We start from the raw sequence: 15,971 nt of genomic DNA on the forward strand, positions 1-15,971 counted from the left end.
GGGATTGGACTCTTTTCTTTTCAGTGATTTCCTGTGACGCTCCTGTTGGTTTCCATTTACCTTTCTGTTTTGTCTACACTCCATGGGGATGTTTAGTGTTGACCTCGCTCCTGCTGGGCACACTCTAGTGTCGAGTGTATCTGTTGTGTGCATTTCCCACATTTATCCCTGTGGAATCATGCTTGTTTTTTTCTGTAATGCATTGATTTCTTTGTTATCATTTTCTACCTTCTCAAGGGCTTTTTCATGTTTTTCTTTTTTTCTTGGATGTACTCTTAGATGTGTTAAAATTATCAGCTTGCACCAAAATTTGGGTCATGAGGCGTTTTTTTTTTCTTAGTGCTTGGTCACATGACTTTGTCTCTTGAGATGATTTCTAATTTGCATTGAGTATTAGATATTGTGTTGGAATTATGCGTGGCTAGATGCCGTCACTGTAACCTGGAATGTGCTGAATTGGGGCTGAAGAAGGATTTCATCTCTTTTTTATCTAGCTTTTCAGCTGTTACTCTATAGGACTCACTCTAATTTTTAAAACTCACTAGGAATCAGGATGTTATTTTACTGTGTACATTGAATAAGATTCATGAATTAATTTGGGAGGGGTTTACATTATTTTGGATTTTTTCTCCTTTTATTTCTCTCAGTAAAACTTTGTCAATTTCTGTACTGTCTACTCAATTTGGTATAAAAATTAAGTTATGAAACAATTAATTGATTGCTTCTGATTAATCACCCTAACCACCCTCAATCTGTGTATGTTCTATGTGACAGGAACATAGCTATTTTTGCCTGATCTGATATTGAAATAAGTTATCAGTTTGTGTGTGTGTTTCCTCCCTCTCTTCTGTAGGTATTTCCATGTCAGGGACTGCGTGTTCACGTACACACACTCGTAGCCTCACATACAAGAAGAGTCCTTTCTTCTCTTCTTTCTTCCTACTTCGGTTGTAAGCTGTGTGGTTACCTTGCCTGTGTGCATCTTCTGTGCTAGTGCATGGACCCCAATCTGCTTACTACTACCATCACCAGAACCTTTGGTTCTGTGTCAGTGAGAACCCACTTGTCATTCTCTTATCTAGATTTACGTATGTTTTACACACACACACACACACACACACACACACACACACACACACACTTGTAGCAGCAATACAGTATGCTGTGCTGATTGACTCACTCATTGATCTGTCTAGTGTGATGCTATGCCAGCATCTTTGAATAGGCTACTATGGCCAAGATGTAGGTGATGGGGGAAATGAGTGGTACCAGGGTCTGCTTGTAGCAGCTGTTACCAAGGTGGTTTGCTAAGCATTCTAGTTTAACCCTGATTCTTACCTCTTCATTTTACCATGTCTTGGAGAAATGAAATCATCTAATGCCATGGTGAGAATTTAGCCTTCTATGTTTCTGACTCCCAGGTCCCAGGAGTCATGGGAATTTGGCTTTTGAAATCTAACATCTCCAAAAGACCACCTTTGTTTTTAATATTTTTATTTTCCTAGTAACTGTTATTGTAAGCATTTTATTCTCATAGAAATGATGTAGGATGTAAAAGGACTTCAAATCTAGAATTTGCCATGTTTCTTATCATATGAATCCATGTATTTCCATATTCTGAACTCCATTCTTTAGGTTATGGTTCACTAATTAGGTTACTTGGAGAAGATGAATATATTCTTGTTTGAAATGAAATTGTCAATGTGCTGTCACTGCTAAGAATCACACAGAATATGCTCCAGCCTTTGCTTTGCTCCTGACTTTCTCTGTGACCTTGGGTGCATCTGTAGTTTCCTCTGTCTTACAAAGGACTTGATTACCTACCTTTGTATATTTTGAGGAACAAAAGTAATCAAAATGAAATGCACTGATAAAATTATAAAGCCCCACACTACTAGGAATTATTTATAAATGATAAATTCTACAATTTAAAATTTTCTGTATTATTCATTTATCAGCTGTATCTACTGAACATTTCTCATTACCAGGCACTATGGTACACATAGCAAGTTACAATTATTTTTCATAGACCCTTCTTGCATTTGGTAAAATGTTTTTAAGTTGCACATACAGAGGATTTGAAAAATACTTTTTATTTTGATCTTCCTTACACAGTCATAAAAATATGTAATGTTTCTAAAATGTTTCCTCAAATGCTGTTTTGGCTTACTGCATGCAGTGAGGTCATAAGATGAACCCCTTAATACAGATTGTAAGGGATTTTTTCTTTGTTCTACCATTTTTATTATAAGTTTTCTTTTACAGGTGTAGTATATTTTAATTGTAACCCTTTTTGTTCATCCCAAGTTTTCTGAGCAGAGAGTCTCTGTGAGCATGCTTAGGGCAGCTGAATAGAAAGGTATTCACATATGCTCGGCAGTATGGGACTCTCCACAGGAAAGCTCAGCTGCCAAGATGGCCCCCATGTACTTGCTGCAAGCAGTGTGGTTAAGAAAATGGCTCAGAGGATATGGTGCTTTTAGCTGGGTAGGTCTTGGTGACATACCTGATCTGGCAGACCCTCCCTTGTGAGGACAATGAAATGCCGAGCCTTCCAGGGCTCCACGCAGTCCTGAGGACCTGTCCCAGACATAAGAAGTACTCCACACAGGGCTTTCTGGGCCCTGGCTTCGGCTTGTGCCATAGAGAGGATTCAGTGATGGCTGCTCTTGTCCTTCTTAACAGGATGCCAATTATCTCTGCCCAAGGGTGAAGGAACTCTGAATATTCTCCTTCTCAGTGGGTTTTCAAAGGACAGGCGCTTTTCAGCAGTGGGATTCTGTTCCTCTATTAGTCTTCAGATTGACACGAACATTTGAGTGGCCTTTCGTTATTTTTCCCCTTGCTGAAATCCATTATTCTCCTGTTTTGTAATTTGATTGACAGGTAACAAATGAGTGCTTTTTCTTCAGGAGATGAGCTGTTCTTCTAAAGAATTGAAATAATTGCCCATAACACCAAGTTGTGAAACCCTGGTGTCACAATGAGAACTTGGGGAGGGGGGGGCGGCAGAAATGACGTGGTGACAGATATGTCTAAGGAGCTAATGCGAATGTGAACAGAATTGGAGGAAAGTGGTTATTAATAAAGCAAGTTCTCTATTCAGTTAGGAATTATGTAAAAGAGAAATCAACCCTCCCCATTTCCAGAATATCAGTAATACTCGCGTTACTGTGGCGATAAGTAGGTAAGTGATGATATGATATTGAAACTTGCCGGTCATACTCAAGGGCTTGGAGGAATTCAGGCTTACTCTCCTCCTGTGACATCTGTGCCACTGTTACAGCTGTGGCGTGCTTTGCCACGTCATTCACTGTTGTGAGACTGGTGGTTCCTTTCCCCTCCGGCAGCCTGTACAGCATTTTCCCATACTATGAGAGCTGTCCACGAGGGGAGGAACTTCACGTCAGTACTAGTTTGATTTATCTGTGTTCTCAGGTATGTGGTGTCTTCAACGGTAGGGTCTTACCAAAAGTAGAGTGTAAAAAGTTCTCAGAGGAATATATATATATATATATATATATATATATATATATATATATATATATAAATATATAAATATAAATTTATTTATATTTATTTAGAAAAGAACTCCTGCTGAGAGTTTGGCATTATCGCTTGGGTAGTTACTTGACTGCCAAATGTGGCACTAACCAGGGAATTTAGTTAATTTGGAGGGTCTACTTATTTATGAGAAACTGTAATTCATGATTATGCTTTCTCTGTATTCCACTTAAAATGTAAACTAGGAGATGGGGTGTATGCCAGACAAATTTGTATTGTCATGTCCTTGGACAGCATGCTGGGAATCTCTAATTATGTTAGAAATTATTTTCTTACCCCTGCGTTTTACTCATTAATATTCTACATATTTAGTTTTTTTAATAGATTCTTGGCACAATAATTACATAATCATTCAATACAGTAGAAACATCATTATGGTCAAATACTAATTATCTACTTAAATGAAACAAAACAAAACCTAGTTTACAGCTTACTGTATAACGTGATTTCATAAGGTACAAAACCAAATATATGCTTAAAACTGTAATTAAGTGTGATTTATTTTTTTCAGATTTTCTGTGGGAAGGAATTAGTGTTCTGGGTGTATATTAATCTGTGGCTTCAGCTTTTGTATCACATCCTTCATGAGCGCTCTGTCCAGAGTCCTGACCAGCAGGTCTCCAAGCTCAGTGTACTTCCCGTTACTGGGGCTGCACCAGGCCTGTGCGGCCCTTCACATTCTCGCTTTGGAAGTGTCCGAAACTGTGGATTTTAGTCGTAAATTTTCACTTAGGGTGCTCTGGAATGTGTGGCCTCAGCTATCCTCCCTCAGTGCACTTTTGGAGTCTCACAGAGTCCCCCTGGTGACACCAAATCCTGGCACCGTGATTGTCTGAGGACCTTTGGGGTCAGAGGACAGCCAGGCAAAAGCGAAATCTGTAGGTTAATAGGGTTCAAATTGGTTGTCAAATTTGTCTGATAAATCTGTCGGATGCCCCTCTCCAGCCTCCATAATGACCCCTCTCCAGACTCCACGCTGACCCCTCTACAGACTGACCCCTCTACAGACTCCACACTGACTCCTCTCCAGGTTCACACTGACCCCTCTCCAGCCTCCATAATGACCCCTCTTCAGGCTCACACTGATCCCTCTCCAGACTCACACTGACCCCTCTCCAGGCTCACACTGATCCCTCTCCAGACTCCACATTGACCCCTCTCCAGACTCCACACTGACCCCTCTCCAGGCTCACACTGACCCCTCTCCAGGCTCACACTGACCCCTCTACAGACTCCATAATGACCCCTCTCCAGGCTCACACTGACCCCTCTTCAGACTCCACACTGACCCCTCTCCAGAATCACACTGACCCCTCTCCAGGCTCACACTGACTTTCCTTGGAAATTGTTCCTTGGGCTAAGGCAGGGCTCTAATGAGTGGTAGGACGGTTAGTGCTCTTTGTAAATAGGTTTGTGACTTCTTTCATCTGCTCTTGTCCACGTGTATGGACTACCAGCGAATCAGTGGAGACAGGGCTGTGAGTTAGGTCCCCCTGTCCTGGTGCGTGAACTCATCGGCCTACAGGACCAGAGGCATTCTTGTGATTATGTCACCTGTAATATCCCAGAGTAATATTTAAGGCATAAATACATCTCCTGTTCAGCAGTTTATAAGTGAAATGCTTTATAAATTTTGTGCTTTGTCATCGTTGTTTCATTTTTTCCTTTCTGTATCCTTTATTTTGCTCTGTTAGGTACTTTATTTCTTAGTGAATGGCTTGTGATGTGTATGGAAATGAAGATGTATAGGAAACATGTGTATGATGTAGTTGAACAAATAGATGTTATCTTGAAACTACTCTAGATGTTATGTGTTAATGGGAGGCGGTGACTACTCTAGATGTTATGTGTTAATGGGAGGCGGTGACTACTCTAGATGTTATGTGTTAATGGGAGGCGGTGACTACTCTAGATGTTATGTGTTAATGGGAGGCGGTGACTACTCTAGATGTTATGTGTTAATGGGAGGCGGTGACTATAGATGTATTAAAGGGGAGGTCATTCTTGTCTGATGTTCTGTTGCCATTCCTGCAGTTAACACATTTTCTAGGAAAGTAAAATATTTTAGATCATAAAAACATTCACTAGTGAATCAGTGAACAACATCAACGTCTGTCCTTTTTGAAATGTTGGTTTATTTGGAGACACTATGGTGTAAATGAGCTGCAATGTAAGATCACAAGCCATGCAGATCTCCCGAGGTCTGTCACGTGGTGGTGTGCATCATGTCTGCAACCCTGCAGCAGCATCCGAGGGAGGTAGGATGAGGAAAGCCAAAGATGTGAGTGCTTGAGTGGAGAACGATTTCAACGCCAGAGAACCCAGAGAGCCACGGGAAAGGGGACGAAGGGCGTTAGATATCTTTTACAAATAGTTACGTCTGAAACCACCCTGCAGAATTAAACATGCTGTGCCACAGTGAGCCTGTGCAGCCTATTAAAGATTCCTCCAAAATAGCAGTTCATGTTTTGTTCATGCTAAGAGTTGCATGTTGTTACAGACGTCAATGGAAGTTACTCTCATAGTTTTAATTTTCCTTTGTTTGAGTCCCCATCAAATCTTTTTTTTTCCTCAATTGTATTTATCATGAAATTTTGGGCCTTCCTATAAGTAGATTTACTGTAAGTCAACTTGTTTTTATCCCAGAACCAAGTTTCTTGAGCATAGCAACGAGGGAACTCTCTATAAGATATATGTGTGCATTATGAGATTTTCATGTATAATCATGCAGGCTACTCTGTTTCACCGATCTAAAGTGAGTGTCAGGTTTTTATTTGAAGTTAATTATGCCTAAATTGCAAAGACAAGTTACGATTTTTTTTTCATTTTTATTTTTAGTCAATACAATGAGCCAGAGACCAGAACATTCGAGTACTGATTCTTTTAGATAACTAAAATGATACTTACGTGTCATTTGGAGATATAGAAAATGTTTAATATGCACATTAATGTGACGTATCAGTAGACTATTTTGCCTCATGTACTGTGTGGTATTTGTTGTGAGGAAATGCCACTCTTGGTGAATTCTCTCAGAATGATCCTTCTCGTCCGTCCTTCCGTGTTTTCTTTTGTTGTTGTTTGGTTGATTAGCTTTTGAGACAGGGTTTCTCTGTGTAGCCCTGGCTGTCCTTGGAACGAGGCTGGCCCCAAACTCAAATCCACCTGCCTTCTAGGTGCTGGGATTAAAGGCGTATGCCACCATGCCAGACCTCCCTGTACTTTCTATGGCTGGGAACTGAAGCCTTAGGAAGAGTGTTAGAGAAGTGAAGGTATTTTGAGATCGCAGTATTAATGCAGCTGTCTTTGCAGGTACCTCGTGGTCTACAACCCTTTTGAACAAGAGCGGGACGCAGTGGTGTCCATCTGTGTGAACTCCGCTACTGTGAAAGTGTTATCTGATTCCGGAAAGCCTGTGGAGGTCCAAGTCAGTGCAGTCTGGAATAACGCGAGAACGATTTCACAAACAGCCTATGAGGTATGCGGTGGCCAGAGAACTAAAAGGACACCACAAAAGATAAAAGGACAAAAAGGAAAGAGCGTGGCCAGGGTCCATAGCTTGTACCTGCATAATGCCCACAGCATGCCCATTGAGCTGTCATATTGGAATGATTGTCTAACACCAGAGGATGGAACAGGGTGGCCAAATGATACTAAAGGAAAATATTAGTATTTTTAGCAGGTGACATTTTACTAGTAGGGCGTGTATATCTTTTAAAGTATGCATATTTTAACTGGATTCTAAAGTAATAAATAATAAAATTTGGAATTTTTGTATGTAACTCAATGATAATTATACACATGGACCTGAGATAAATGGCACAATTTTTAAATAGTAATGTTGGTTAGTCGTCATTTTTCATAGCAATGGTGACTTAATATGTCCTGGGAGAGAGACTTTTAACTAAGATTATTAAAATATCTTTTTTGGAGATTTAGTTATGAAATTCAATCAATAGAGACTGTGTGTGAATATATCTCTCTCTGTGTGGTGTAGTGTGTGCCTCTGTGTGTTGTTTCTCTGTGTGTGTAAATTTGTGTGCGTATATGTGAATGTCTCTGTGTTGTCTGTATGTCTGTGTATATGTGGGTATCTCTGTATTGTCCTCGTGTGTGTGTGTGTGTGTGTGTGTGTGTGTGTGTATGTGTGTGTGTAGGGTGTAGGTATCTTTGTGTGTGTATATGTGTGTGTAGGTATCTGTGTGTGTGTGTCTTAGATAAGCAGTTTTTAAATGAACCCCATATCACTAGAAACGTTTACGTATTTGGAGTCTGGAGGTGATTTAAGGCCTTGCAGAGACGTGATGATAAGCTAGCAACTTAAGAGGGAGTTACTTCTGCTTTTCAAACACCATTGCTGGTGCAGCTTGAATAATCCTTGTCCTGTAAATAAAATGGGAAGTAGAGTCCACACTAGGCCAGAAATGACAGCCTACCTCGAAGGTGAAGCAGCTCTCCAAAGACAGGCCAGCTCACACAGTTCCCCCTCCAGGCCTTGCTTGTGTCCACTAGCTCCAGGACATCTTGTGATGTCTAGTGCCGACTGAACTGATCGTGCCATATTTATATAACTACACTGATCTTTTTAATGTCCTGAAATCCAGCATTACAAAAGGACTCCTGATAATTAGGAAGAAACCATTGTTTGCATTAAGTCCTTACCTTCCTGGGGAATTACTGCCTCCAGGTATCTGTTCAGAACACTATGGCACATTTGAAGAATGATCATGTCATTTCATAGGAGGGATGAAAACACTAATGCCTTTGGTAAGCCTCCCAACCTGAGGTGACTAGATTCCTGGATGAGCTGCGGTGTGGGCAATCTGACCAAGCTTCTAAAGCATTTATACAGTAATAGTATGTCATATTTTACCACAAATATAAATGTTTTCCCTTTGATTGATAACTTTTCTCTATAATAACTCCATCTCCTGTCTTTAAAGGTTTCCTTTCTGGCTCATACACCACCACTGGGAATGAAAGTGTATAAGATCTTAGAATCACAGAGTCCAAGTTCACACATGGCTGATTATGTCCTGTATAATGATGTACTAACAGAAAATGGAATATTCCACGTGAAGAACATGATAGATGGGAAGGATGCCATAACTATAGAGAACCCCTTCCTTGCAGTCTGGTTTGACCGATCTGGGCTTATGGAGGTATGTTCTCAAAAGTTGTGACAACCATAGAGAGGTTATTGTATTTACTACGTGTGTCCATGACTATGCAGATGGGGCAGTCCTCTAACCCAGGGCTGCAGCAGACACTCTGGGAGACAGGATTGGTGAGCTGCTGCCTACCTTCTGGGGGTGTGCCGCTCATAGTGTGGTGTACAGAGGTGCCGCTGATCCATTAGGTAAGTGGTGATAGTTCAAAGTGCTTATGGAAACTTTGGAAAGGAGGTTAACAGAGTGTCTCTATTGAATAAAATGCCCAGTGAGTTTTCTTCAAACTAATTCTCATTTTTGGTTCACTTTCATTGTGTTTTAACCTGGCTCCTGCATTTGACAGTTAAGCAGGTCTCCTATAGAAAGTGTGTGGAGCTTGAGTCTAAGCGCCTTGTTCCTTGCTCAAGTATATTGCAACTTTTTGTTCGATTTGAAGGATTTAAAACCAAGGCTAACTATAAAATTTTGATGCTCAGCCAAATATCTCAAATGTTAGAGGTTTACTTTAGCAATATTTAGTCTCACACCACTCTCTCTCTCTCTCTTTTTTTTTCCCTGGGACAGGGTGAGACTGGGTAGCTCAGGCTTGCCTGGAACTCATTATTAAGCCCAGGCTAACCTTAATCTTATATAATCCTTCTACTTTAGCCTTCCAAGATACATGAGCATTTAAAAAATTTTATGTATATATTTGTCTCCTGATATGTGTGTGTGTGTGTATCTGGGTACCTGGTGCCTGAGGCGGTCAGGTGGGCATCTGATACCCAAGAACTGGAGTAACAGTCAGTTGTGAGCTGCCATGTGGGTGCTAGGAACCAAACCCAGGTCCTCTAGAGTGCCCTTAACCATTGAGCCATCTCCCTAACCCGACCTGAACATTTTTAACCTGTCCTGGTAGATTTTAGTGTGTTTTATTCTGAGCATATTCACAGTCTCCATTTGCAGTTTCGTCTTCCTGCCTTCATAGAATTTTGATTTTCATTCTTAACTCAATCTGATGGCATTTTGGTAACGGATTGCTGGTTTTGTTTTTGTTTTGTTTTCTAATCCTTAGAAAGTGAGAATGAAAGAGGACGGTAAACACCATGAAATAAAGGTGCATTTCCTGTGGTATGGAACCACAAACAAGAGAGACAAAAGTGGCGCCTATCTCTTCTTGCCTGATGGGCAGGGCCAGGTGAGTGTCACTACAGAGACGGGGCATTGGCATGTTTATTGGAACAGTGCTTGCTGCTGGGTGGTGGCGCACACCCTTAATCCCAGCACCCAGAAGGCAGAGGCAGGCGGATCTCTATGAGCTGGAGGCCAGGCTGGTCTACAGAAAGAGTTCCAGGATAGCCAGAGATACATAGAGAAACCCTGTCTCAAAAAAGAAGGGGAAAAAAAAAGAAAGAAAGAGAGGGAGTGAGGGAAGGAAGGAGGGAGGGAGGGCGCTAAGGGCAAAGACTAGCATGTCTCACTAGTTTATCATTGGAGGTGGATCAGCTCTTGACTGTGGAATTATATTTATCCTTATTAAAGGTTGGTAGTTTGTGCTTGAACGTTAGATGTGTCAGAGCTGGAATTCAGTTAGGAAGACACAAAGAATGAGAGTTCTCCATGAGGGAAGCAAATCTAGACCTGGCCCTGAGGGAGGTGATTTGAGGAACTGCGTAGCTGGGTTACAGTGTGAGTGTAGAGATACAAAGTGGGCTGGAGAGGTGGCTCAGAGGTTAAGAACACTGGCTGCTCTTCCAGAGGTTCTGAGTTCAATTCCCAGCAACCACATGGTGGCTCACAACCATCTGTAATGAGATCTGGTGCCCTCTTCTGGCCTGCAGGCATGCATGCAGGCAGAATACTGTATACATAATAAATTTTAAAAAAAGAAAATGCCTAGCTCTGTGGGAAAAATTGTTCACTGGATAACTTCTCTCTCTCCTTTTGGGATTTAATAAACAGGGTTTTTTTTCCTACTTTTGAATATAAAAGCAATACATACAGAGTCTGGCACATTTTGAAAATGTAGCTAACATGAAAAAAACTGTGAAATAATGGTAATCTGCAGCCCCATGAAAATCACTGCCAACATTTAGACATGTCTTTGATCTTTGATTTTGGGCATTATTCATACACCCCCATTTTCAGCATTGTTTTATTGCCTTTATATAGTTTGGTTTTCATTCTTAACTCAATCTGAGACAGGCTCTTTGGAAGTGTAATCCTAACACTGGCTCTTGGGTTTCAGAATCTCCTAATGCTGCACATCCACTTTGTCCCACTTCCTCATGACAGTGACCTTGTAGCTTTCTCTATAACATCTTTACATACAGTTCTGACTATTTCCTGAGAAGCTGAGCAGAGACATTTTGGGTCAGTGTCGGAAGCAAATCTCTAAGGTTTTTTTTTCTTTTTTCTTTTTTCTTTTTTTTCTTTTTTTTTTTTGGTTTTTCGAAACAGGGTTTCTCTGTGTAGCTTTGCACCTTTCCTGGAACTCACTTGGTAGCCCAGGCTGGCCTCGAACTCACAAAGATCCACCTGTCTCTGCCTCCCGAGTGCTGGGATTAAAGGCGTGCGCCACCACACCCGGCTTTGCTTTTTTTTTTTTTTTTTTAACCTGTTGATTCTCTTGCCTCTGGAAAGACTGCACAAAAGTTCATTACCACCATGTTTTGGTCCCTTTCCCAAGCTCCGAGAATTAGCCCTATCAAAAACGTCGCCTGTTCCAATGCTTTTTCCATTGCCTCTGTGCCTTCATGTTCCCCTCCTCAAGAGGAGTTACTCTCCTTAACGCTTTGTGGCCCACTGACTAATCTTCTGAGAAAGTCATCTTTTCTTCTACAATTTAGAGAAGCTGCCCACTGCCATGATTAGATTTTTAGAGATATATAGGCCACCATAAGGTAGATTGTTTGTTCGTTTATGTTCAAGCCAGCGAAAATTTGTAGGTAAGTAATAGCTTTTAGTACCTCTTCCAGAAGAGGCAGAGAATCTTACTTCTAAGTTCTTTGGATGTGCCTCACTTCATAGTGTTTTCACTGGATAGTTATTGGTTCAGAGTCTTTTTTGTCTTGATTTAATTTTTCTTTCTCTAAGGCCAATCAAATTGTAAGCATTTACAAATCCAGGCTTTATAATTTTTTTGTAAGAAAAAAATCTTACCTTATGTCCATTGTTTATATCCTGTGTATTCTGATAAGTTGTAAGATTTTCATGTCAAGTTATGGATATTGAATTGTGTGGATTTGTCAAAACATTTGGGAAAGTTTAGAAATGAAAGTGTTTTTGCTAAACGTGTCCTTTTCTCTTCAGCCATATGTTTCTCAACGGCCACCCCTTGTCAGAGTGACACGTGGAAGGCTCTATTCAGAAGTGACCTGCTTCTTGGAACACGTGACTCATAAAGTCCGACTATACAACATACAAGGTAAGCACACAGCACAGCTGTCAATCACAGAGACTTGGTGGTGGATTCTTTTTTTTTTTTTTTAATTTATCTATTTATTATTATGTATACAGTATTCTGCCTGCATTTGTCCATGTGGGCCACAAGAGGATACCAGATCTCACTATAGATGGCTGTGAGCCACCATGTGGTTGCTGGGAATTGAACTCAGGTCCTCTGGAAGAGCAGCCAATGCCCTTAACCTCTGAGCCATCTCTCCAGCCCGTTGGTGGATTCTTAACTTTTCTTCCATCTTTTCACTGAGTTAGAAGTTGTTTTAGAGACAACTTAGTCTTTTTAAATTGACTTTATGTCTACAGTATGACTTCTCGTGTCATATTTACCTTTAGATAATGGGAATGATAAAGCATTCATCCTTCTGTACCAATGTCTTAGTTATGAGATTATCAGTCCATAACTTTTATTTTTAAGACCCGAAAGCAATTCAGTATTTAGGTGTGGTTTTATAAAATATAATAATAGCATAGTTACTAGGAGCTTACACACACACACACACACACACACACACAAAACTACCTACCTGCCTCTTTAATGCAGAAGGCAGTTCTTTTGGTTCACATTTCTGTCTGTTACATTTCTTCAGCTAATTTCATGCAGTATCTTTGCTAATTAAAATGATGTGGAATAAGCTTTAATCATTTTATTTAATCATTTTAGGAGCTACTAAGCTCCCGTCCTTTCTTGGAATATGGCTTGTTTTTTTCTTCCAGAGCCTTACACTTGGGCAGTTATGTTGGTTTATTCTAAATTCAGCACTTTTAGAATGGAGGGCTTTACCAATCACAAATTTAATTCCTTTTTTCAGGTTACTTACCAGATCAACAACTATCTTAGAAAAGGTCCTTATAGATATGACACTTGAAGACCACTGTTACCTAGGCTGAAAAAAATTAGGGAAGGGAAAATATTCCTGCCTTGACTTTTCATACAGATAGAAAATAAGGAATACCACCAACTAAGGGTAAACTGCTAATAAGTATGGATTATTTATTATCTTTTATAGGGAAAAGACGTCACAGTCACAGAATGTCTTACATACCCAATGCTCAACTTCTTGATTTCACTATCTAAACTTAATTTTGCTTTTATTTAATTATATAACTTTGTATTTTACTACTTTTGCCTTTTCCTATGATATTAGACATTTTTTTTTCCTCCTAGAACCTCTTGGTGATAACACAGTATGTTTTCTAAGTAATCCATGGTTCCCAGGTTAAACCAGGACATCCTCTAGGGCTATGAAAACTAACAGTGAACATGAACATTGTGCCTAAGTATGACTTCTGTGTTGCATAGAATGGCTTTCCTACCAACAGGAAAAGCCTGAAGTTATAAAATAGTCCTTTTTCAAGTTTCCCAAAACCTTCAGTAAGTCAGAACCATGGAGATGGGGCGTTCCTTTGGGCCATTTTTAATAATTCACCCTGAATGCTCTAGCATCACCTTTTCAACTATTACCAGCTGTTTCATATTATAAGTAGAAAATAGCATCATACATGGAAATATTCATCTGGTTTTAGTTTTACTTACAGGCCTATAACCCAATTTACTTGAGAGGCTGAGTCAGGAGGATTGCAGGTTTGAACAAAGGCCAGGGCAAATGAGTGAGACCTTGTCTGAAAGTAAGGAAAGAAGGCTAGGGGTGTGGCCCAGAAGTGGGGCGCTTCCCTAGGTCCCTGCATGTGTGAGACCCTGGCTTCAGTCCTCAGCATTGCCTGCTCTATGAGAATATATTTTAGTAGCATGTATTAAATTGTATAAAGTAAAGGGCTTCATTAGAACGTTTCTATACTTCATATACTCTACTTTAATCATATTCATCCTTTCTATTTCTCCTTGGTCCCTCTTTTCCTCCCACAGGAAGACTTCCCCCTGAGTGCAGCCTGGCACAGACCTGTGTCCAGTTTACCTTTGCTTTTCCATAGATGATGTTTCAGAATAATTACTGCATCATCACCTCTGAAATTCTAACCTCAGTCAGATATATTTCCTTAGTTACTTTTGCTTTGCTTTAGTCCTGCCCATCTGTGCTCCTGCACCTCCTGAGCTCTCCTTGGGTTCTCCGGGGCCCCTGAGGTCCTGTGTCAGGATGGCCTGTGTAAGTAGGTACTCCGCTTCCGCTGCTGGGCACGGCAGCTTGGCCTGCTGTCATAGACCAGCAGCCGATTTGGAAATTAATCGACTCTGACCTGCCTGCTTCCTTCTGCCAAGAAACTCTGCTCATCAGAACTAAGTGGCTGTCATCTTTCCTCTCTCTTTCCTCTCTTCCCTCTCCTGGACACAGTCCTGTCCAGCCTGCCTGGCAGCTCTGCAGCTGAAGCCAGGGCCTCTGCAGTCTCACTGGCTTCTGGCTTCCAGAGTGGCCACGTTCATTGACTAGGTTTCACCAGCCTTTAGTTGCTGGTTCTCTGTGGGGGTCCATGTCTGTTTGCTGGCTTTTCTTCTCTCTCTTCCCTGCTTTATTTTATCCTTCTGTCTCCTAGTGTTCCGTTCCCGGATTGTTCTTCCTGGCTCCCTTGTTCTGATTCCGGTGAATAGATTTTAGAGGTTCTGCCAATGGGCAGGTGCCTCTCACCACCAAGCTGACCAGCCTTGAAAGCTGGGTTTTGACCAAGGCTCATCTTTCCTCCGCATTCATAACCTGTTCACTGTAGCTGCAGGATACATATTTCTAAATCTAAGAGTATATACCTTCTTGCCAGTTCTTGAAGTCTCCGGAAGCCTGGCCTCTAGGGAATGGAGGTACTTTTAAAATACTTTAGTTAGTTAAGCGACAGAGAGCACTCTGACTAGGACACAAACAGTATTGACACCGTGTCTAAAAAACGCAGGCTCTGTCGCCTCCGGATTTCTCAGTTGGTAGAGCACGCGTGGGATGACAAGTTTTTGTGCCAACATTAGAGTTTCATGGCTTCAATGCATGGAGGTCCAGAAATGTGTTTGCAATGACAGGTGAGGAGGTAGGATGTGAAGTTTCTGAGACTGCTTCTCTGGACGGGTTTATTCCAGTGGTCTGCATTAAACCCGAAGTCAGCAGATGCAAGTGCGAAGTGATGTATACAGCTTGCATTCCCCGAGCAGTTACATTTATTTATTCTAACATGGAAGCGGTTGGGTGGGAGATGAGACACCTGGATCATCGAAGGGCTTTTCTCCAAACCGTATTCCCTCCTGCCTCTGGATTTGTCCTCCTTTCAATGAGTTTGCCTCTTAGAAGGGACTAGCCACGCCCAGGAGAGACTTCAGGCTGACCCTTTCCTCCCTGGTCTCTGTGACCCACTCCCATGTGAATTCCTCTTCCATCATTTCCCGAGGCCTCATCACTTGGCTCTTGGCTCGTTGAGGCTGTCCTGAAGTCACTCCCTCAGAAGGCTTGTGCTGGAAATGGGGCTCTTCAAGTAGATGATACCTGGACATTTCAGCTGTAGGGAAGTTCTGAGGTGTTTGGAATCACCCAAATGTTCTTAAATACACTGTGGTTTGGCTTCCCGAGTAAACAGAGAACTAATGAAAATGCACAGTCAAAAGGTCAGTTTCCTATATAGAAAGACCTACAGGCAATTTCTACGTTTTTGTAGATGGACTCTTAGCTTATAGTTTTTGTTTGTTTGTTTGTTTGTTTGTTTTTTTCTTCTCTGTATAGCTTTGTGCCTTTCCTGGAACTCACTCTATAGCCCAGGCTGGCCTCGAACTCACAGAGATCCACCTGCCTCTGCCTCCCGAGTGCTGGGATTAAAGTTGTGCGCCACCACTGTGCTTGGCAGCTTATAGTTCTTAAAATATCAAAAATATTC

At 41.2% G+C, this 15,971-nt stretch overlaps 1 protein-coding gene across 1 annotated transcript in view; it reads left to right on the forward strand.

The window, feature by feature from the left end:
• Nucleotides 1–15,971, forward strand: part of Man2a1 (mannosidase alpha class 2A member 1) — a 167,723-nt gene that overhangs the window by 111,641 nt on the left and 40,111 nt on the right. The window contains exons 13-16 of the mRNA XM_028873993.2: nt 6,874–7,039; nt 8,505–8,723; nt 9,787–9,909; nt 12,024–12,138. Of these exons, the coding sequence (XP_028729826.1) occupies nt 6,874–7,039; nt 8,505–8,723; nt 9,787–9,909; nt 12,024–12,138 (623 nt within the window). The remainder of the gene's footprint in view (nt 1–6,873; nt 7,040–8,504; nt 8,724–9,786; nt 9,910–12,023; nt 12,139–15,971) is intronic.

Source organism: Peromyscus leucopus, chromosome 13 (assembly GCF_004664715.2).
Source record: "Peromyscus leucopus breed LL Stock chromosome 13, UCI_PerLeu_2.1, whole genome shotgun sequence".
Lineage (NCBI taxonomy): Eukaryota > Metazoa > Chordata > Mammalia > Rodentia > Cricetidae > Peromyscus > Peromyscus leucopus.